Source organism: Silene latifolia, chromosome 9 (genome assembly GCF_048544455.1).
Source record: "Silene latifolia isolate original U9 population chromosome 9, ASM4854445v1, whole genome shotgun sequence".
Lineage (NCBI taxonomy): Eukaryota > Viridiplantae > Streptophyta > Magnoliopsida > Caryophyllales > Caryophyllaceae > Silene > Silene latifolia.
Window position 1 is genome coordinate 5,523,579 of NC_133534.1, and position 23,054 is coordinate 5,546,632.

At 37.5% G+C, this 23,054-nt stretch overlaps 7 protein-coding genes across 7 annotated transcripts; all 7 read left to right on the plus strand.

Annotated features, from left to right (window-relative positions):
• Positions 1–1,336: 1,336 nt before the first annotated feature.
• Positions 1,337–2,392, plus strand: LOC141600496 (F-box protein CPR1-like). Its single transcript, XM_074420737.1, has one exon. It carries the CDS (start codon positions 1,337–1,339, stop codon positions 2,390–2,392), a length of 1,056 nt encoding a protein of 351 aa, XP_074276838.1.
• A 1,558-nt stretch (positions 2,393–3,950) lies between these two features.
• LOC141600497 (F-box/kelch-repeat protein At3g06240-like) lies at positions 3,951–5,072 on the plus strand. Its single transcript, XM_074420739.1, has one exon. The coding sequence runs from the start codon at positions 3,951–3,953 to the stop codon at positions 5,070–5,072; it is 1,122 nt and encodes a 373-aa protein (XP_074276840.1).
• Positions 5,073–6,686: 1,614 nt separating this feature from the next.
• LOC141600498 (F-box/kelch-repeat protein At3g23880-like) lies at positions 6,687–7,820 on the plus strand. The gene has a single exon (XM_074420740.1). The coding sequence runs from the start codon at positions 6,687–6,689 to the stop codon at positions 7,818–7,820; it is 1,134 nt and encodes a 377-aa protein (XP_074276841.1).
• A 710-nt stretch (positions 7,821–8,530) lies between these two features.
• Positions 8,531–9,568, plus strand: LOC141600499 (F-box protein At4g22390-like). Its single transcript, XM_074420741.1, has one exon. The coding sequence runs from the start codon at positions 8,531–8,533 to the stop codon at positions 9,566–9,568; it is 1,038 nt and encodes a 345-aa protein (XP_074276842.1).
• Positions 9,569–14,521: 4,953 nt separating this feature from the next.
• LOC141600500 (F-box protein CPR1-like) lies at positions 14,522–16,595 on the plus strand. Its single transcript, XM_074420742.1, has 5 exons — positions 14,522–14,546; positions 14,743–14,796; positions 14,984–15,089; positions 15,682–16,151; positions 16,255–16,595. The coding sequence occupies exons 1-5, from the start codon at positions 14,522–14,524 to the stop codon at positions 16,593–16,595; spliced, it is 996 nt and encodes a 331-aa protein (XP_074276843.1).
• A 2,016-nt stretch (positions 16,596–18,611) lies between these two features.
• On the plus strand, positions 18,612–19,784 carry LOC141600501 (F-box/kelch-repeat protein At3g06240-like). The gene has a single exon (XM_074420743.1). It carries the CDS (start codon positions 18,612–18,614, stop codon positions 19,782–19,784), a length of 1,173 nt encoding a protein of 390 aa, XP_074276844.1.
• A 953-nt stretch (positions 19,785–20,737) lies between these two features.
• Positions 20,738–21,916, plus strand: LOC141600502 (F-box protein CPR1-like). Its single transcript, XM_074420744.1, has one exon. The coding sequence runs from the start codon at positions 20,738–20,740 to the stop codon at positions 21,914–21,916; it is 1,179 nt and encodes a 392-aa protein (XP_074276845.1).
• The last annotated feature ends 1,138 nt before the right edge of the window (positions 21,917–23,054 follow it).

Genomic DNA, 23,054 nt, shown 5'->3' on the forward strand with positions numbered 1-23,054 from the left:
AAATGTTGACGGCCATTATCAGGAAATGCAATATATTTGTGGACCTGTAGACGGTCTCTACTGTTTGATAGAAAGCAAAAATTGGATCCCATGTTGTAGTCTTTGTTCACGGGGCTTGTCATTGGGTATGTACACCCCCTCGAAGTAAATCTTCTGGATTCGACTTTAGTTATACAATTCTTGCATACGATATGTCGAGGGAAACGCATAGATACATCCCACTCCCTTTGGAAATTGATACAAATGAATCATCTACTAGAACGATTGTAACCTTCAATGGGTGTCTAGCTTTGATTAATTCCCGCGGAGGGGATATGTACAGAAGATCATCAAGCTTTATTTTATATGTTACGGTAGAGTATGAAGACGTAACGTGGGTAAAATTTTACCAAGTTGTCCGTGTACCCGGGGCTGTTGGTCGATTCTTGGGGATTGTAGGTGATCGGTTTTATGGCGGAAACCAAGAGGGGCAGTTGGATTCGATTAATCTCCGCTCGAAGGATGCTGAAGATTATGATATCTTACATAGCAACATTCGCTACATGGTGCCTTATGAGGAATCCCTTGTACGCATCGTCGCAACATGAACTTCGATGCTTACTCTTTTAGTTGTATGCCGTCGATAAGTGTCATTGTTTGTTCTTAGCCGAAATGGTAATTGTACTTGCACTTTATGAATCTTAATCTTGATCGTTAGAAGGCAATTTTTCAATTAATAGAAATCAAGTTTGTTAATTTGACCTTATTAATTTGGCATCACTATTTTTATTCACCCTCGTTTCATGCATTTGTTTACCGTTTTTAGGCGTTCTGAAGGGTATTTTAATCGAAGCTGAACCTGAAAATCGATCGAAAATATCTAAACTGATAACTGAACGAACACCCGATATGAGTAAACCGAATAGTCTCTGAAACTCAATTCAATTCAATATAAAATTCAGTACAACTGTGTTAAATCATGCAAATGGGCCTAGGCTACACCCGAACGAAGGAAAGACGTACCACTTAACAGCACAAGAACGTTCCATCCTAAAACCAATTTGATGGTAGAAGTTAGTTTGCTTTAATGTTACATAAGTTGATTGGTGGAATTGGAAGGTGCATGGTTGCTGTCAACTGTAGACCTGTCTCATAAATTGTTCATTGCATGTATTTGTATTTCCAAGTTATTTTTGAATGCTAATTGGATCATCGTTCTCGGTAATGAATAACACTAAACGGACTGTTGTTTCCTTGTACTTGCTTTTCTGTGTATAAATCGACACCCTTTTCACTTTAATCTTCATACTTCAACCAAATTATTAATCTCACTGTTCTTTTTCTACAATTATCTTCAATGGCATCCAATTCAACTTTTCCGGATGAAATAATTGTTGAAATTCTACTAAAACTCCCTACTAAATCAATTTTACGATGCAACATCTTGTCGAAGCATTACTACTCCCTCATTCATAGTCAGTTCTTTATCCGTCGCCACCTTAACTTAAGACGACTAACCAACAAACTCAACGATCGCTTGATTGCGAGTCCAATGGTAGACTCCTTCTGTCTTTTTAACCGGAGATCGGGCTATTTCATGGAGTTGGAGTCCTCATTTTCCTTTGATGATGATGATAATGTCAGTAAGCTCATGATTTCTGGCCCAGTTGATAGACTGTACTGTGTTATTGATCACGAGAATGTGTCTCGTAGACGTGCCATAACTCTATGGAATCCCGCTACTTTGGAGGAATTCTTTCTCCCCGTTCTACCGATTACTAATGAGGAAGATAATGGGCTTGCAGAATTGACTGTTGAAGAATTCTGGGATAACTACGTCATTCCTGAAAAGTGTTTGGGTTGTGGGTTTGGGTACGATAGCAACACAAATAACTATAAGGTTTTAATAATTTACGAGTCCGTCTCTGATATGTTTGGTGACATGTCCATGTACATTTTTAATTTAAGTGATAAGACATGGAGACATCATGGAGAACACATAGGTGTAAACTGTTGGAGAATCACAAGCTTTGTTGGAGTCTTTGTAGGTGGGGCTTATCATTGGATATGTTCGTTTCTTCGCGGAAGTATTGTATCCAATATTCTTTCTATTTCTCGTCCGGGTCATCAAATTATTGCATTTGACATGTCAATGGAGTCGAGTAGAGCTATATCATTCCCAGAGGTTGGAGATGGATATGCATGGTTTAAGACGACATCGATTGTAAAATTAGATGGATGTTTGGCATTGATCGATGCCATTGAAGAGGATGTGGACGGCAGGTGTTCGTCTTTTAATGTGTGGGTTATGGCAGAATATGGTGTGACAGAATCATGGTCAATAATGTACCGAGTTTCACTGTTACCTGGGATCGTTGGTCGATTTTTGGGGATCACAGCTGGCCGGTTTTAAGTTAGTGAAGGCGAGGGATGGATGGTTTCGTATGATCTCAATTCCAAGGATGTTGAAAATTATGGTATCCTGGATAACAGCATTTGTAGCTTGCTGCCTTACGAGGAATCCCTTGTACGAATTATCTCGTCTTAGCCTAACCCCGAGTGTTTTTTTTATTACCTTATAAGTAGTTCATGAACGAGTATTGAACTTTTTCTTTAGACGTGATTCTTTTGTTATTCAAAATCCAATTTGGGTTCTTCGAACTTTCAGTTTTCAGATGATTATGATACAACTGAATTTATGCAGCGACGAAGATTTGTATTTCAATTAGAGCTTCCATTATTTGTGCTGTAACTACAAAATTCATCATCATCATTTATGCTGCTACTCATGACCGTTCCTATGAAATTAGCTCTGATTGTTCGAATGCAGTAAGCCTAGGGGTGTAAACGAGCCGAGCCGAGCTCGGGCTCGGCTCGAAGCTCGTCGAGCCTAAAAAATTGAAGCTCGAACTCGGCTCGAGTTCGAATGGAGCTCGTTTTATCATTATATATTTTCACTTTCTCATCTTTTAAATCTAACTAAATATAAATATTTTTAAAAAACAAATAAAATTATGAATTACTGAAAATTATTATATTATAACATACTTATATAAATGTTTAAATAAAATATAATTTGAAATAATAATAATAATATTACAATATAAAGATTATACAAAAAAATTAAAAACAAGCCCAAACGAGCTTTCGAAGCGAGCCTTGTTGAGCTCGGGCTCGGCTCATATTTAACCGAGCTCTGCAAGGCTCATATCATTTAATAATACAAGGCGAGCCATTACCAAGGACCAATCTTTAATTTGAAAAAAATGTCGTTTTTGAGTTCGCGACAAAGAATTATAGACAGTCAAAGATTTTTAGCTCAAAAAGAAGGGCACCCCATACAATATGAAAAAAACATAAGGCTACCATGTTGAATATCCCAAAATATAGTACCCCTCCGTTCCGGTCATTTGTTATCCTTTGGTTAAGACTAAATATAAACCTATATAATACTCCCTCTGTTTTTTTTAATTGTCATTCTAATTTTTCGAGACACTCACTTCTCTTTTCAATATCTCTCAAAATATATGACTAAATATGTGAAATGTATACTCATATTAAAGCTCTATTCGTAAAGAATTTTATGGTGTCATTTTTATAATTTTTCGACCAATATATATTTGTATAAATTGAATTCAAAGGCTCACCTCATAAATTGAAAACGTCAATTATTTTAGAACGGAGAAAGTAATAATGATAGAGCTGGACTGAACTGAGTTGAATATAATAGAGCTGAACTGCTGACTAAACTGCCTTATAATGATACCAAATATCAGAAGACAAATTATCATAAGGAAATACCTATAGAATATTATAGTAATTCTAGGGTTTCTATTAGGATCATTAGAGTGTTATATATATGGTCTTCATGTAATTGTTATGGAAACAACTCAATAATACAACTATCATCTTCTCCCGTCTTGTGAAAATCATCAATTCACATAGATTAATCACACTGCATCTTTTCAACAATGGTCTCCAGTCGAACTATTCCGGACGAAATAATTTTAGAAATACTACTAAGACTCCCTGTAAAATCAATTTTAAGATTCAATACACTGTCAAAGCATTATTACTCCCTTATTCGTAGCCAATTCTTTATCGATCGCCACCTTGATCTTGTTCGATTAACCAACCGACTCAATGATCGCTTGATTGAAAGTCCAATGCAACACTACTTACGTCTTTTTAACCGGAGATCGTCACCCCGTTTCAGGTCCTTGGAAAGCTCATCTTGTCTCCATAATATTTATAGCAAGCTCGAGATCATAGGCCCCATTGATGGATTGTACTGTGTTGTTGATCGCAATAGTGAGTTGCTTGGGCGTGGCATCAGTTTATGGAATCCCGCTACTTCGGAGGAATACATTCTTCCTCTTCTTCCAGCAACCGCTAAGCACTTTGTCTATCCATGTCGTTTGGGTTGTGGGTTTGGGTATGATCAGGAGACAAATAGCTACAAGATTGTTACAATTTACCCGTCCTTCTTAAATATGAACAAAAGCATGTTGTCTATGTACGTCTTCGATGTAAGCGAGAGGACATGGAGATATTATAATGAAGAGCACCACGATATACTCCCATCGAGCATCATAACCTTTGGTGGAGTCTTTTTTCATGGGGCTTGTCATTGGATAGGCAGCCCTATTCGATTAACGGTGGATCCCTTTCCGATTTATAAAATTCTTGCATTGGACATGTCAATGGAATCGAGTAGAGTTATATCATTACCTGACGTTGAAGTTACATTTGCACGGTCTAATTTGTCGATTGTCACACTAAATGGATGTTTGGCTTTGATTCATTCCCCTGAATACGCTATTAATGAAATCATTTCGTTCAGTGTGTGGGTCATGGCGGAGTATGGTGGTGTTGAATCATGGTCAATGATGTACCGAGTTTCACTACCACATGGGATCGTTGGTCGATCTTTGGGCATTTTTGGGAATCGGTTTTATGTTGGTGAAGGTGAGGAGGGATGGATAGCTTCATATGATCTCGATTCCAAAGATGTTGAACGCTATGGTCTTTGCTGCAGCATTTGTAGTTTTCTGCCTTACGAGGAATCCCTTGTACGCATCATCTCATCATAGTACTCGAGTGTATCACAGGTTCATGCTGTTTAATTTTTCTGTTTTCAATTGGTTTAACTAACACAAAGAGAAGGAGAAATAGATTTAGTTATTAATGCTGCAATGATGAACAAACAAGAGTGATAATGTGAAGAATGTTAGGATATATCGGTTTCCTGACACGAGCATGGCATACTATACTGTTATACGGAGTATATGATGGTTGGACTCCAAAGATCGGTCCTATACTATACTCTAACACGTCCCCTCCAAGAATGCCTCTCCTTACCTGGTGCTTAATATTCCACTTTAGAATTGACGGGGTGGGATTTAAACCCGTGACCTTTTGGTCACACTAACTCTGATACCATGTCAAGAAACCATCTCAACCAGAAGCTTAAGCTGACGGTTGGAGTCCCAAGATCGGTTTTATTTTGTACTCTAACAGAGTTCATATTGTTTGCGATAATTCAATTCAGCATAGTTTCGTAAAACACTCAAACAATTTCAGTCTTAAAAAACAGAGTTTATGTCATTTTTCAGTCAGTATATGTGAAGTCTTCTACTCTTCAATCGTCTGACATTGACCATTGAGTACTTCTTGAGTTTGAAATTGTTATTACTATCAAGGATCCTCACGAAGACAAGGCACGACGAAGTTATAGATTACTGTACTAAGAGGGCAGGCCTTATGCAGTGACGACGAAAACTTATGGTGTGACATATACCTCTCTTTGTGATAATGACACTGATTTGCGCCTGGTAGTGTTTGGTGTATAACATGTTCTAGGTGTTATGCATACCAAATTTGGTTGTAAATCTCTTTCATGACATAAATATTCGAACCTAATAATGGAGCTGGACTGAATTGAGTTGAATTGAATAGAGCTATATTATTTTGATTACATATATAGATTACTTGGGGTAACCTCCTGGATCGCACCCAAACAGAGGAGAAAGAGTCCACAACGTAGGCCCAAGAGGGTTCCACTCTAAAACCAATTATCAATAGAGGGAGTAACCTCTTGCCTTATAAAGTGTTAATTCTTCTCCTCTTTTAACAATGTGGGACAACCCTCACATGTGGGACTTTTTGGGTTTCTTCACACTCCCCCTCACATGTGAGGCCCACTTTTCAACTGAGCGTCCAGCTGTAAACTTTGGCCCAGTATCAACTCAGATCGGACAAATTCAACTGAGCAACTTTGCTCGTCCGTCTGCAAACTTTGGCCCATGATATCCAGGTCTTTTAGCCATGGACTCTGATACTATGTGAAGAAACTTTGCAACTTTGCTCGTCCGTTTGAGTTATGCTTGGTTCAGAAGGCATAGAGAAGGTTGCCATCCTTAATGCTCTGCTTATTTTCAATAAATCTTTTAATTTTGATATTATTAATAAGTGATTTCGGAAGTGTAAACGCTGCATACAATGCATTTGTGTTTCCAAGTTACTGTAACAATGTATGTGCCCCAATGCTCATCGTTCTAGGTAAAAATAAACTCTGTTAGCCTGTTAAAATCGTTTGCACCGTTATTGCACGTACCATTTTCTCTTATAAATAAATGAATATGTTTACTCTTTCACTTCACAGTTAATATAAATTTCTTATTATTCACTTCCTTAGAGCATTTCCAATGGCGATCAAAATATCTTTTCCAGAAGATTTAATAGAAGAAATTATAATAAGAATGCCAGTAAAATCAATTTTGAGATGCAAGGCCTTATCAAAACATTATTACTCTTTAATTTGTAGCCAATGTTTTATTCTTCGACACCTTCGCCTTGGAAAACTCAACAATAACAAACTGTTCGACAGGTCGTTTCTGAGTCCAATGTTAGGTTCTGTACATCTCTTTGAGCGGGGAAGGCATCCCAAGGTGTTGGAGAGGATACCTTGCATCGTTGAAGGGTCATCGAATGTTGACGGCCATTATCATAAAATTCAATCCATATGTGGACCTGTAGATGGTCTCTACTGTGTGATGGAAACAAATAACAACCCTTCTAGACGCCGCATTGCTGTATGGAATCCCGCTACTAGGGAGCATTTTATCCTCCCTACTGATGACTTGTGTATTCGAGCATTTGGGTTTGGGCACGATTGCAACAAAAATAATTACAAGGTTGTTATAATTTACTTGCTTATCTCAGATATGTTTGATAAAAAGCTGTATTTTTACATCTTTGATGTGAGTGAGGGCGAAAGGAGAAATTATGAAGAGTGCCTTAGTTTAGATCCTTGGATCATTGAATCCGATGTTGGAGTCTTTAGTCGTGGGGGTTGTCATTGGGTATGTCCGCCCTCTCTACGAGGTAATAATACTGCTTCTGGTTTTGACACGGGGTATACGATTCTTGCCTTTGATATGTCAAAGGAAACACATAGAATCTTTCCAGTCCCTGGCGGTGTAGTTGATGAAAATGAGTGGTCTACCAATTCGATTGTGACGTTGAATGGGTGTCTAGCTTTAATTAATACCCAAGGAATGGATATGGAGGGAAGGTCTTCGTGCTTCAATGTGTGGGTCATGGAAGAGTATGGTGTAACTGAATCATGGATGCTCTTGTACCGAGTTTCACTACCACCTGGGACTGTTGGTCAGTTTTTGGGGCTTATAGGGGACCGGTTTTTTGTCGCAGAAGAAGAGGGGTGGCTGGTTTCGTATGATCTGCGCTCCAAGGATGATGAACGCTACGATATTGTAGATAACAACATTTGTCACATAGTGCCTTATGAGGAATCCCTTGTCCGCATATTCGCTTCTTAGAACGGACAATGTATGTACTTGCAGTTCCTGAATCTTATAATCTTCAATTCCAGCAAGAACGTTGATTTCGCTTCTTAGAACGGACAATGTACTTGACTATGGTCTGCACTCCGTTATGCCATTTGCTGATACGGTTATCATTTAATTATGCTAGGAAGTTTCTGAATTGTAGGGAGACAATTTTCCACAACTTTGAACAAAACTTTCTTTTTAGTACTTTCGTCGTCCAATGAGTTGTACGTACACATACCAAGTACTGTATTTCACAAGTGGCGTAGTCAATACTATAATTTTATGGAACGGACAATTTGCTCATTCATCGCCAAAACTGTTGCGGTCTTTAATGCTTCTGTTGTTTATGTCGTTAGTATTTGTATAAAACCAAGTATATATATATATCCTATCACAAATTTTACAATAAAACGGTCTAATAGTAAGACCATTGTAAGACATATGTATACTGTTAATGTTGATTGGTGGAATAGGAAGGTGCTTGGTTGATGTTAACCTGTTTCATAACAAAGTGTTAATTGAATTTGTATTTCCAAGTTATTTTTGAATGCTAATTGGATCATAATTCTCGGTAATGAGAAATACTAATGGACTGTTGTCTCCTTGTACTGGCCTTTTCTGTCTATAAATTGACTCCTTTTCACTTCAAAATTCACACTTCATACAAATTAACTTCACTGCTCTTACAAAGTTCTTCCATGGCCTCCAACCCAATTTTTCCGGATGAAATAATTATAGAAATTCTACTAAAACTTCCTGTTAAATCAATTTTAAGATGCAACACTTTGTCGAAGCATTATTACTCCCTGATTCATAGCCAATTCTTTATCCGTCGTCACCTTAACCTTGTACGACTAACCAACGATTTCAATGATTGCTCGATTGTCAGTCCAATAGGAGACCCCTTACTTTTTAACGGGAGATTACGCTGTTTCAAGAGGTTGCAGAGCTCATCTTCCCTCGTTCGTAATGACATTGATGAGCTCGTGATCTCTGGACCTATTGATGGTCTGTACTGTGTTATTGATCGACATAATGTGTTTCGCAGGTGTGGCCTCTCTATATGGAATCCTGCTACTTCGGAGGAATTCATTCTCCCTCTTATACCGCTAGCCAATGACAAGTTTGAAGTACGGACGATAGAGGAGTTCTTTGATGACTTGTGCACTCGAGAAAAATGCTTGGCTTATGGGTTTGGGTACGATAGGGATATAAACAACTGCAAGGTTGTAATAATTTACCAGCCCAAGTCAATGTCAGTTATGGTCGATAACATGTTTATGTACATTTTCAATGTAAGTGAGAGGACATGGAAATATCACGAAGAACGCTTCAGCATGGTAAAATCTTGGAGCATGGTGTCCTTTGCTGGAGTCTTCGTAAGTGGGGCTTGTCATTGGATACGTACGTTTCTTAAAGAAAGTAATCCTTCCATTTGTTTTTGTCAAATTCTCGCATTTGACATGTCGACAGATTCGAGCAGAGCTATATCATTCCCATATGTTGGAGATGGATATACATGGTCTAAGTTCACGTCGATTGCTACATTAAATGGATGTTTAGCTTTGATCGATGCAGTTGAAGAGGATGTGGAGGGTCGGTGTTCTTCCTTTAATGTGTGGGTTATGGCAGACTATGGTATTACTAAATCATGGTCAAAAATTCACCGAATTTCATTAACACCTACGATTATTGTTGATCGATTTTTGGGGATTATAGGAGACCGATTATTATGAAACTTCATCTTCTAATGAAGTTATTAAGCAGTATAAAAATGGAAGAAAAGTATTGTAGAGAATGTGAGAGAAAGTTTATAAAGAGAGATTATATTTCTGAAATTGTAAATTGTACATTGTAAGGTTACATCTATATATAGTAGTTACATTAGTTGGAATAACAACCCTAACAACCTTGTAACAACTTTCTAACAAACTCCTATCTTGGTAACTAACTAACTAACTATGTTAGTTAGTTCATACCCTCCCCTCAAGCTGGATTGTACTGTCCCAAATCAAGTCCTAGCTTGACAGAAAACGAGTGATGTGCTGAGGCTCCAAGAGGTTTTGTCATAATGTCAGCAAGTTGCAAAGTACTCTTGACATGCTTGGTGATAAGGAACCCTTCCTGTTGTCTATCTCGAACATAATGACAATCCACATTCAGGTGCTTCGTGCGTTCGTGAAACACTGGGTTATTTGCTATGTGTTGAGCAGCTGTGTTGTCACAATGCAAAGTAACAGGCAGCTGTACTGGAACTTGCAGCTCTTGCAAAACATTGACCAACCAGACCAACTCACTAGATGTATATGACATGCTTCGATATTCTGCTTCAGAAGAGCTCTTACTCACTGTTTTTTGCTTTTTGGTTTTCCATGAAACCAAAGAATCACCCAAAAAAACACAAAATCCACTCAAAGATCTACTAGAGAAGGCACAAGTTGCCCAATCTGCATCAGTGTATGCTTTGACAGTTATAGAAGTTTTTGCTGGATAAAACAAGGTTGCATTAACAGTCCCCTTTAAATACTTCAGAACATGATAGGCAGCAGATAAATGTGTATCACAAGGATTACTCAGAAATTGGCTAAGATGCTGTACACTGTATGACAAATCTGGCCTGGTCATATTCAGGTACAGCAGCTTACCCACCAAGCTTCTGTACACCTCAGGTTCAGATAAAGGAGTACCAGTAACAGTAGACAACTTTAATCCTTTTTGCATTGGGAAACTGGCAGGATTACAATCCTCCATGGAATAAGCCTTTAGAATGTCCAAAATGTACTTTCTTTGATTAAGCACAATACCCTTCTCATTCCTGGCTATTTCCAAACCTAAAAAATACCTTGCTTCACCCATATCCTTTATAGTGAACTTAGAATGTAAAGCTGATTTGACAATTTGTATATCAGCTAAAGAGTTACCAGTAACCAAAACATCATCAACATAAATCAAAACAACTAAAAAATTTCCTGTAGTGCTGTCAAGTCTAGTGAACAAAGAGTAATCAAATTTAGATTGAACAAACCCTAGACTCACCAAAAACTTGCAAAGTTCTAAATTCCATTGCCTTGAGGCTTGCTTGAGCCCATATAATGATCTAATAAGCTTACAAACCTGACCAGGCTTTGCCTTATATCCTTGGGGAGGTTTCATATATACCTCTTCATCCAAGAAACCATGTAAAAAGGCATTATTTATGTCTAATTGATGTAATGGCCATTGGTTAATAGAAGCAACTGCAAGTAAAAGTCTAACAGTTGTGAACTTAGCAACAGGTGAGAATGTATGCTTGTAGTCCTTATCCTTGATTTGATTGTATCCTTTAGCTACTAACCGTGCTTTAAATCTCTCAACAGTGCCATCAGGTTTGTACTTTATCTTATACACCCATTTACTACCTATAGCTTGTTTATCAGGAGGTAAATTAGTGACCTCCCAAGTATGATTATTTTCTAAAGCTGTTAGTTCTTGTTGCATTGCCTCAATCCATCTGGGGTCAGCAGTGGCTTGTTTATAAGAATTTGGTTCAGACTCTATTAATACATTACACATTGACTGAACATACTCTTTATCAAATCCACTGATATCATTAAGAACCTTGACATGTAAAGCATTTGGATGATTTAATGATGGAGGCATGGGACAATGAAAACCCCTTAACCTAGTAGACATCATTCTATTTCTGCCTGTCTTTTTTTTAGCAGGTGTATCTGTTTGTATGTCAGACTGATCTACAGCAGGCATTTCCTCTGTTACATTATTTGGAGTAACAGGAGCAGACTGTAAATTATCAACTGACTCATTATGTAGGTGTCTAGCAGGCTGGTTTGGATCAGTAGAATGATGAACAGCTGTATTATTCCTTGTCTCAAGAGGAACATTTAAACTGCCACTATTCTGATCTACCAGATGCATATCATGTGATTCTGTGGTATAAGAACCATTTTTAAAAGGAAAGACACCTTCTTGAAAAATAACATCTCTACTAGAGAACATAACCCTCTTCTCAAGGTCATATAGTTTATAACCTTTTTGATTAAAAGGGTATCCCATAAAAACACACTTAACTGCCCTTGGTTTAAACTTATCTGAAGTCTTCCTAGCAGCAAAACACAAGGACCCAAACACCCTCAATTCATCATACTTAGGGACCTCATTGAACAGCAGTTCATATGGTGTCTTCCAGTTAAGCAGTTTAGATGGCATTTTATTAATTAAATAAGCAGCTGTCAAAAGACAGTCACCCCAAAATCTAATAGGCATGTTAGACTGAAATTTTAATGCCCTAGCAGTGTCAAGAAGATGTCTATGCTTCCTCTCAACACGGCCATTCTGTTGTGGCCTACCTGCTATGCTTCTTTGATGTACTATACCTTTAGAATGAAAATAATCTTTGCATTGAGTCTGAAAAATTTCAGTCCCATTATCTGATCTAATAATTTTGATAGTAGCATTAAACTGTGTTTCTACATAAGAAATGAACCCCTTCAGAATACCAGGTACTTGAGTTTTATTATGCAACAAAAACACCCAAGTATTCCTAGAGTAATCATCAAGAATAGTCAAAAAAGATCTAGCACCTGTACTAGACTGAATCCTATAAGGACCCCATACATCAACATGAATTAAATCAAAACATTTCTTTGCATGTGATAAACTTCTATTAAAAGGCAAGACATGATGCTTAGCAAGCAAACAAGTTTCACAAAAGATAGCTTTTATTCCTTTAAGATCAATACAAGGTACATGCTGAAGTTTTTCTAAAGAAGAATGCCCAAACCTTGCATGAATTAAATCCAAATTACAATTCTTATTATCTGAACTAGACTTAGAAGATAGAAATACAGTAGATACATTTCTGGTAGGATTCAATCCAGACTGAACAGAAAATTTATCTACTTTATTTAAAGCTATCCTATACAAATTTCCAGTTCTCTTGGCAACAGCAATCACTGACTTATTTGAAGGGTCCTGAAACAAACATTGATATTTCAAGAAACAAACAGTTAATCCAGTAGCAGATACTAATTTACCAACTGACAGTAAATTTTGCCTAAAATCTGGTATGTACAACACATTTTGAAGAACAATGTCATCTGTAAAATATGCACTACCAGTTTTATGCACTGTCTTTAGTGTTCCATCTGGTAAAGCAACATGTATAGGTCTATTCAAAAGCTTAATATTATGTAACAAATGTTCATGACATATAATGTGCTCAGATGCACCAGTATCCACAATCCAAGAATTACTACTTAGCATATGAGCATTAGCTTGAACATTAAAAGAAACAGGATTAACAGTCATACCTGCAAAGTTAACTGAAGAGCTTAAAGGAGATGACTCAGAATAAGCCTTAGAGACTTGTTGCATGACTGAATTAATAATCCCTTGTACCATATCAGAAGACACATTAGCAGGCATACCAGGATAGTGCAGAGCAGGATTAAAAGGCACTATAGAATCCAGAGGAGTCATATCAACATATTCTTCATCCTGAAGATGAGCAGTAGAAGATGCATTGTTGACAGATGGAACACCATCAGGAACCTTAGCTTTACCCTGCTTAGCCAAGAAAGCCCTATATTTGTAACAACGCTCAATGATATGACCCTTAATGTTGCAAAAAGTACAGGTCTTGAGTCTATGACAGTCTGCAATAACATGTCCTGGTTTAGTACAGTGTGCACAAACATCACCAACAGTAGGATCCTTTGTAGCTGAATCTTTAGACTTCTTTGAAGCTTGACCTTGAAAAGAAGAATTATTGAAACGTTTCTTAGAAGCATACGAAACTGTTTTGTGACCAATTCATTAGCAGAATCATTCAAGACTTTCTGCTTCTCAATCTTCTGCAGTAATCCAAGTGTCCTGTTGATAGAAGGAAGTGGATCCATAGACAAGACAGTGGTCTGCACTTGTTCATAGCTAGAGTTCAATCCCATAAGCAACTGAATCAGTTTGGAATGAGTTTCCCTGTCCAAAATCTTCTTTAAGAGCTGACAAGTGCAGGCAGACATTGCACCACAGACACACACAGGAACAGGATCCATTTGATCAATGCTTTCCCATAAATTCTTCATCTTGCTGTAGTAATCTATCAGAGGTTGGTTATCTTGCTTAGCATTAATGAGATCTTTCTTCAACTCATAAAGCTCCAAGACATTCAATTGACCATATCTCTCAACAATTTCTGACCAAAGATTCTTGGCAGATGCAGCATATTGTAAGTTTTCACGAAGAGGTTGAGAGATAGAGTGAAGAATCCACCTGAGAACCAAAAGATCGCATCTGATCCACTGATTGTAAGTTTTATCAGCTTTATCAGGCATTGAACACTCTCCTGTGATGAATCCAGACTTGTTCTTGGATAGTAGAGCTTGAACAACATCACGTTGCCATTGCAGAAAGTTCGTACCATCGAACAAAACATCTGTAAGCTTGAGATTGGGCTGATCATTCTGGGTAAGAAAGAGCGGATCATCAAAAGGTGAGTACTGTTCAGAAGCACGATCAGAAGTCTCAGAAGAATCAGGCATGATGAAGGTTGGAAGAATTTCTATGGAAGATTTAATGAAGAAGAAAATTATGTGCGGAAGCGAAAAAGAATGAACCAAGATCAATTAATCCATGACGATTGATACCATATGAAACTTCATCTTCTAATGAAGTTATTAAGCAGTATAAAAATGGAAGAAAAGTATTGTAGAGAATGTGAGAGAAAGTTTATAAAGAGAGATTATATTTCTGAAATTGTAAATTGTACATTGTAAGGTTACATCTATATATAGTAGTTACATTAGTTGGAATAACAACCCTAACAACCTTGTAACAACTTTCTAACAAACTCCTATCTTGGTAACTAACTAACTAACTATGTTAGTTAGTTCATAATTATATGTCAATGTAGATAAGGGATGGATGGTTTTATATGATCTTGATTCCAAGGATGTTATACGTTATGGTATGCTGGTTAGCGGCCTTTGTCAGTTGTTGCCTTACGAGGAATCCCTTGTACGCATCATCTCGGTGTAGCCTTCGAGTGTTTTTTTTTCTTACCTTTGCATGTTTACTATGCTGTTATTCTGTTTTCAATTGGTTAGAAATACCTAAGCAATTACTGAATGAGTATTCAACATTTTCTTGAACAGGATTTTCTTTAGTTGTTCAAAATTCAATTTGGGTTCTTCGAGTTTCAGATCAATCAGATGATTATTATGGTATCCTCGAATCCTCCCTAAGAATGGATCGCAACTCGTAAGTCGGACAATTATAAAAATGAGCTTTCACATTTACACTAGCTACCGATGTAAGACATGGGTTTGTACCTAACATATAAGATCTAAAATTCCATGCAGTAGCCCGAGATCGACACTAGTTTACGCACAACCAAATATCTTCACAGTGAGTATATATTTTCGAGTTTCGATTTTAATTGAAGGAATTGGAAGATGTGTAGTTGACTAGTGGACTGTTCAACTTTGGTATTATGTTAACTTAATCTCGGTACTGAGCAACACTAATGGACTGTTCAACTTTTGTATTATGTTTCTGTCTATAAATTAATCCCTTTTTCACTTCCACATTCCACAACATTGAAATTCACTACTCTTTTCGATTCCAAAATGGCCTCCAAATCAATATTTCCGGATGAAATAATGACCGAAATACTAATAAAACTCCCTGTCAAATCGATTTTAAGATGCAACACCCTTTCAAAGCATTATTACTCACTTATTCATAACCAATTCTTCATTCGTCGCCACCTTAACCATGTACGACTCAAAGACAAACTCTACGACCAGTCGATTGTTAATGCAATACGAGGTTCTGTATGTCTTTTTGATAGGAGAGGCCATATCGAGGTCTTAGAAACCCCGCCTCCCAATGTCGAAGAGTCATCAAATGTTCATGGGCTTGTAGTTTGTGGTCCAGTGGAAGGTCTTTACTGGGTTGTTGATCCAAAGAATGAGCGCTTTGCGATATGGAATCCATCTACTAGGGAGCAATTACTTCTACCTCGTGTTCCTTCAACAATTGATACTTCTGAAGAAAACTCAAGTGAGTTTCGTGCAGCCTTTTGTGCTCGTCAATGTTATTCTTACGGATTTGGGTATGACGACACTATGGACGATTATAAGTTTGTTTTAATTTACGCCTTCTTATTAGATAAGTATGGTGATCCTGGAAACGTAGTTGCGCTTAATGCTAGGTCGTTCAACATTTTTAGTGTCAATAAGGGGGAATGGAGTACTAAAGAGTGGCCTGGTATAGTCCCTTGGGATTTCGGATCCGGTGTTGGAGTTTTTGTTCACGGCGGTTGTCATTGGGTATATACGCCCCTCGATGATTCGGTGTCTACGATTGTTCTTTGTCGACATGCAAACTGAGTTGCATAGAATGATAGCATTTCCTATTGTAGGAGATGAATATGCTTGGTCCGATGTGTTTATTGTCACCTTCAATGGGTGTCTTGGTTTGGTCAATGCACACAGAGGAGATAATATGAATGGATTTCTGTGCTCGTCTTTTGATGTGTGGGTTATGGCTGAGTATGAAGTTACAAAATCCTGGACGATTTTATACCAAATTTCGCTACCAGATGGGATTGGTGGTCGATATTTGGGGATTGTAAGGGACCGGTTTTATTATGGAGAAGGTGACGGTTGGCTGGTCTCGTATGATCTCTACTCAAAGGATGACGAGCGTTATGGTGTCTTGAATAGTAGCGAATTAGGTATCTTAGAGCATCCACAATGGTAAGCTAGTTGGTACTAGCTTACCTTTACCACATCATTTTTTTAAGCAACAACAATTTCAAGCTACAAGTTACTCCAATGGTGAATCCTATTTAGTATTAGCTTGATGAGACCTAACTAACACATTTTTTTATTAATTTATTTAATTCTTAATTACTAAATAAAAAATAAATGACACAACTATTTTTCTATTGGTTATATTTTATTGTGGGACCATTTAAGCTACTAGCTCCATGGAGCTACTAGCTTAATTTAAGCTAGTTGATGTGGAGTGCTCAAATGGTTAAGCAAGTAGCTTGAAATCTTTTTTATTTGCAAGCAAGTCCTTTTAGGTAACCATTGGAGATGCTCTAAGTGCCTTATGAGGAATCTCTTGTACGCATCCTTAAGTCAGTTTAGGGAGTACTCGATGTTTGGTCATGAATAATTTGAGATTAATGAAGTGCCAATAGTTGTCAAAAACTTGACGTTAAGATAAGTAGAAATTGGACTTAATCAAGGGTTTGATTTCGAGGTGGTCGTTCTGTCTTTATTAGTGTCTATTTGTATTGAAGTTCCTGCGTTTGATTTTTATTTTATTGTTATATATACAACGGTCTTATTTAAAATTTATGTTATACAAATTTTTCCATAAATCTCCTACATCAGCTGCTAGCTTTTTTAGTTGATTATGTAACAAATGAGTGTTTAATTGAAGTACTTTTACAATTGAAATCACAAAAGAGGTAAATACCGAAGATGTCTTAGTCTAGTGGTTAAGACGGAGATATTGTGGATAATAGGTCCTAGGTTCGAATCCCCTCTCCCCTTTATGGTGATGCGACTATGTGCAGGCAGTGGCGAATCTAGGATTTATGGAATGGGGGTGTTTAGTAAAAGTTATAGCATAAAAAAACGCTAAAACTCAAATCAAGGCCGTCCCTAACATTTCGGGGGCATTGTGCAATATTTTAAAAATAGCCACTTTTAACAATAACTTATATTATGTACCAAAAAAACAATAACTTATATTAATATATAATTTTTAATTAATGCTTGATAAATACTAAAACAATAATGTAATAATGGCAAGCAGTAGCAAGGTTCACCGAAGTACTTAGGTTGTCGAATAAGAGGGTGAATGTTTCCACCAGTAAACCACTGAAGTTAACTGATATATAAGCACACAATTATACATATATCTTTTGTTTTCCAAGATTAATGGGGGTAAGGGTTCACCCCCATCACCCCCTATAAGTCTGCCCCTATAAATGTAATATTGTTTCCATGTATAGTTTTGAGAGTTACTTTCTGAGGCGGGAAAACTACTAAAAAATAAGGGTTTAACCGGAGGATTTTTGCAATTGAAATTATGAAAATGAACACTAATAGAAATCGCTACAATAACATCGTTAAATGATATCGGTTTTGAACCATGTAAATGTTCAAAAATGACATCGGTTCTTTCAAAAACCGATGTTCATCAGTGTAGTTTTATTTGTTAAAAGACCGATATTAAAGCATTGTTATATCTTCTAAACCCTAACATTGAACGTCCCAATACAAATTAGATTGCCCACCTCCTCTTACAGTTAACGCCGCATATTAGCCTATCCTCGACAACTTTATTCGTCGCACCGCTCACGACTGCCTCACCGCCATTTGTACCGCTCGACGCCTACACGAAAACGCATCTAGTGCGACTCTGCTCACCATCAATTTCTCTCTATCCATTTTCTACTCAAATTGATTTGGGATCTTCGGGTAAGTTTCCTAATCAATTTACCACATACTTACCCAAATTGCTTAGAAAACTTGTCTCTTTGAACGGGGTCATAGTCAACGGAGTGAACTTCACGGGTATGTTCAGCGAGTGAGCGAACGGGGTTTGATTGGGGCGGAAGAGAGAGGTCGTAGAGTTTAAGTGTACCGTCAGCCTCAATGGCGATGAGGAGATTATCGTGGGATTTGGACCATGCAACGCGGTATACAACTTTTTTAGCATAAAACTGTATTACACAAGAATTTAATTTGTGCGCTAATGGCCACCGAACCATCTTTTCCTGATGAAATATTAGTTGAAATTCTACTAAAACTCCCTGTGAAATCAATCTTAAGATTCAAAACCCTGTCAAAGCATTATTACTCCCTGATTCGTAGCCAATTCTTCATTCGTCAGCACCTTGCCCTTGCTCGACTCAACGATAAACTTAATTATTATGACCAGTCGATTGTGAGACCAATACTAGACTCTATACGCCTCTTTAATAATCGAAGTAGCTATTTCGAGGAATTGAATGCCCCCCCACCTTTCCGAACAACGACCGTAGGTCCATCCAATTTTAAATATTTGATTAGTGGTCCGGTGGACGGTCTCTACTGCTATATTGATCCAATGTGTGATACTTTTGCTGTATGGAATCCGTCTACTAGGGAGACATTCATTCTTCCTTCGCTTTCTGACGCCTATAACAAACACATCGCAAAAGTGTCTTTTAGGGCACCCCTCTATTTTCGACGATGTTCTGCTTGCGGGTTTGGGTATGATGATACCACGGATGATTACAAGGTTGTTTTGATTCACAAGTTCAAAAACATAAATAAGTACAAGTTGTTTTCCATCTTCACCTTCAGTGTTAGCAAGTGTGAATGGAGAAAAACGGAAGAAAGTTTTGGTCTCGACAATTCTAACATCAAATCCCATATTGGAGTCTTTGTTCGCGGTGCTTGTCATTGGTTATATGAGCCCTCTTCTAATTTAGGTTACTCGATTCTTGCTTTCGACATGTCAACCGAGTTGCATAGAATTATTGCATTCCCTACTGTAGGAGACGAACATGCTTGGTCTGATGTGTGTATTGTGACCTTCAACGGGTTTCTAGGTTTGGTCAATGCCCAAGAAGTGGATTGTACTCTTCATTGGACGGGTGTATCTCCGTCTTTTGATGTGTGGGTTATGGATGAATATAGTGTTACTGAATCGTGGACAATCTTTTATCGAGTTTCACTAGAACCGGGGATTGTGGGTCGATTTTTGGGGATAGTAAAGAACCGAGTTTATGTTGGAGAATATGAAAGGCATCTGGTTTCGTATGATCTCGACTCCAAGGATAAGAAATGTTATATTAATATCTTGGATAGATTAAATCGTGGCTACTTAGACTACTTCGTGCCTTATGAGGAATCTCTCGTACGCATCATTAAGCAAGATTAGTTACGATTGGATGAACGATTAATGAATTAATTAATTAGATTGTGCTTGCTGATGTTTTCATTTGTTTGTCTTCGCTGTTAATCATTCATGTTTTAATCAGACGTTCATTACAGGGTACCTTGGATGGTTTGATCGTAGTTTATGATGATGCGTGTAGTTCATTTGTTTGTTTATGTTTGGGCATCTTGCTATTCGACTAGTCTTATTTAAATGATTATCTTACTGCATAATTTGCCCCTCACTCGAATGCCCACTCTGTGAGTTATTGAGGTTATCAGGATTGGAACCCGTGACCTAAGTCACACTGGTTCTAATACAATGATAGATAAACCATCTTAACCAAAACCCGATACCAAGACAGAAGTAAAAGAATAGCTAGCGTTATTCAAATATCAGTTGCCTTTTCACTAGTTTCCAAACAGTTTTAATTAATAAAAATCAGCTACCTTTTCAAGTTTCAAATACCTGTATAGAAGGCTATATAATGCTAGCTAATCTTTTACTACCGTCAAAAAAAAAAAAAAAAAAAAAAAAAAAATCTTTACTTTTTCATTTCTTCCGATACAAGGTTTCTCATTTTCCACTTTTTTACCCTTCAATCTTTTAATTCTTTATAAGTAAGTTAACTGTAGTTCATGTAAGGTGGAGTCCATGTACAAAGAAAAAGAGTGAATTACCCAAAGAAAAACAACAATAATGACCCGCTTGTCATGTGAGCTTTTTAGAAAGGAACTACTTTTGTTTTTCTAAAAGAAAAAGAGGCTTTCGAAAGACACATAAAGTGGAACGATAAATGGTCTCTCAATAACTTATTGAGATACAATTGTATCCTTGTTAAGTAATATGCACTTCTAGTCTTCTGTGTATAAATTGACTCCATTTCACTTCAAACTTCACATTTAATTTCATACAAATTAATTAATCTCACGGCTCTTTTCCTCCAATTATCTTCAATGGCCTCCAATACAACTTTTACAGATGAAATAATGATAGAAATACTACTAAAACTCCCTGTTAAATCTATTCTAAGATGCAACACCTTGTCGAAACATTATTACTCCATGATTCATAGTCAATACTTCATTGGTCGCCACCTTAACCTTGGACGACTCGAAGACAATTTCAACGATAGCTTGATTGTCACTCCCATGGTAGACTCCTTACGTCTATTTAACCGGAGATCAGGCTGTTTCATGGAGTTGGAGTTCTCATCTTCCCTCGTTGATAATCTCAGTAAACTCATCATCTTTGGCCCAATTGATGGAGTGTACTGTGTTATTGATGACAGGAATGTGTTTCGTAGGCTTGCTATATCTCTATGGAATCCCGCTACTTTGGAGGAATTCGTTCTTCCTGTTACACCGCTAACTTACGATGATTTTGGAGATGATGGGGTTGCAGAACTGACTTTGGATGATTACTTAGGTGAATTTCTCACTCGAGAAAATTGTTTGGCTTGTGGGTTTGGGCTCGATATTATTACTAATAACTATAAGGTTGTAATAATTTACGGGTCCATCTCAGAGATAAACAATGACATGTATATGTACATCTTCAATGTAAGTGAGAGGAGGTGGATATATCATGTAGAACACATAGCTGTAAACTCTTGGAGAATCACAACCTTTGTCGGAGTCTTCTTAGGTGGGGCTTGTCATTGGATATGTCGGTTTCTTCATGGTAATATTTTTTCCTATCGTTATCCGGGTTATCAAATTCTTGCATTTGACATGTCAGTGGAGTCGAGTAGAGCTATATCATTCCCAGACGTTGGAGATGGATATGCATGGTCTAAGATGACATCAATTGCTACATTAGATGGATGTTTGGCTTTGATCGATGCCCGTGGAAACGATGTGGAGGGTAGGTGTTCGTCCTTTAATGTATGGGTTATGGCAGAGTATGGTGTTACTGAATCTTGGTCAATAATGTACAAAGTGTCACTATCACCTGGGATCGTTGGTCGATTTTTAGGGATCACAAGGGGCCGGTTTTATGTTCGTGAAGGCGAGGAATGGCTGGTTTCATATGATCTCGATTCCCAAGATGTTGAACGTTATGGTATCCAGGATAACAGTATTTGTAGCTTGCTGCCTTACGAGGAATCCCTTGTACGCATCATCTCGTCTTAGTCCCCGAGTCTTCTTTTTTCTTTTTTACCTAAATTCACATGCTTACTATTGTGTTAATTAGTTTCTGTTTTTGATTTGTTTAATTGCCTAAGCGAATCTGGAGTATTGATCCTTTTCTCTAAGAGGGATTTACCTCGAAACAGCCTCAAGTTATTGTACGCTTTAAGACACAACAGTGCCATTTTTACAATGTCTGGTTATTTGGTGTTAAAACAGGCCGGGATTTTTCTCCTTGTTTCTATACGCATTGCAGGGTATAACCGTATAAACAATCTCAAAAATTTCAGAGAGACAATCTCTCAATAGCGTTATTGAGGAACCTCTCACATGATGGGGTGAGGGACCCACTGAATTTGTTTTTTCCTTATTATATCTCTCACTAAATTACTAGGAAACGGTCTCTCATGAGACCTACGGACAAACAATAGCTATGCCGGATGCCGCTGTCCTAAAGAACGCCATTATTCTAAACACGTAATTTGTTGTTTAAAGCAGCGACTTTACCACCTATTTTACACAGAACATGCTTTCGTTGTACTTTGAATTTTGAATTTGGGTAGCAATTGCAGTATTTCATACGGAGTAGCTTGAATTTTGAAATCAAATTAGGATTTAAATCCAATTAGCGCTTTCCATTGATTATGTTGTTATAACAAAATTCATAATGATCTATTGTTCCAAGTTCTCTGCCTCGTGATGAGCTCTCTCCAATTAGGGGATGAATTTGATTTATGTTACTACTCATAATGGGTTCAGAGTGATACGGTGAAGGATTGAATTGGCGATGAACGTATAGTAAAGGTATATTGGTTTCTTTTTTTTCCTTTGGTAACGAAGGGAATCCGCACCGCTACCGTGCGCACTGGGTAAATCTTTCGGATGTACGTAATAGCTTTCAAATCATGCACGGCGGGTAAGCCACCTTTTTTACCCAGGTGACAGGCTCGAAATCTAGAAGACAAAGCCTCAGGCCGTATAACTCCCACAGAATTGCTCCTACAGGAGCTCGAATCAGACAGGAGTAAAGCCTTTTTTTTCTGGATGTAATTTTAGTTCAGTTCATTTTTACACGGTGTATAATTATTTTCACTTCAATTCTGTCTTTAGATAACTAAAAGTTTTCGACCTTTTTTGGTGT

Excerpts from the sequence above, each read along its gene's own strand:
- LOC141600498 (XM_074420740.1), top strand. The coding sequence starts at position 6,687 with ATGGCGATCAAAATATCTTTTCCAGAAGATTTAATAGAAGAAATTATA.
- LOC141600496 (XM_074420737.1), top strand. The coding sequence starts at position 1,337 with ATGGCATCCAATTCAACTTTTCCGGATGAAATAATTGTTGAAATTCTA.
- LOC141600500 (XM_074420742.1), top strand. The coding sequence starts at position 14,522 with ATGGAAGAAAAGTATTGTAGAGAAT. Across the intron at positions 14,797-14,983 it reads CAAGGATGTTATACGTTATG|GATTTTCTTTAGTTGTTCAA; the intron begins GTATGCTGGTTA and ends TTTCTTGAACAG. Across the intron at positions 15,090-15,681 it reads CTAAGAATGGATCGCAACTC|GAGAGGCCATATCGAGGTCT; the intron begins GTAAGTCGGACA and ends TCTTTTTGATAG.
- LOC141600502 (XM_074420744.1), top strand. The coding sequence starts at position 20,738 with ATGGCCTCCAATACAACTTTTACAGATGAAATAATGATAGAAATACTA.
- LOC141600497 (XM_074420739.1), top strand. The coding sequence starts at position 3,951 with ATGGTCTCCAGTCGAACTATTCCGGACGAAATAATTTTAGAAATACTA.
- LOC141600501 (XM_074420743.1), top strand. The coding sequence starts at position 18,612 with ATGGCCACCGAACCATCTTTTCCTGATGAAATATTAGTTGAAATTCTA.
- LOC141600499 (XM_074420741.1), top strand. The coding sequence starts at position 8,531 with ATGGCCTCCAACCCAATTTTTCCGGATGAAATAATTATAGAAATTCTA.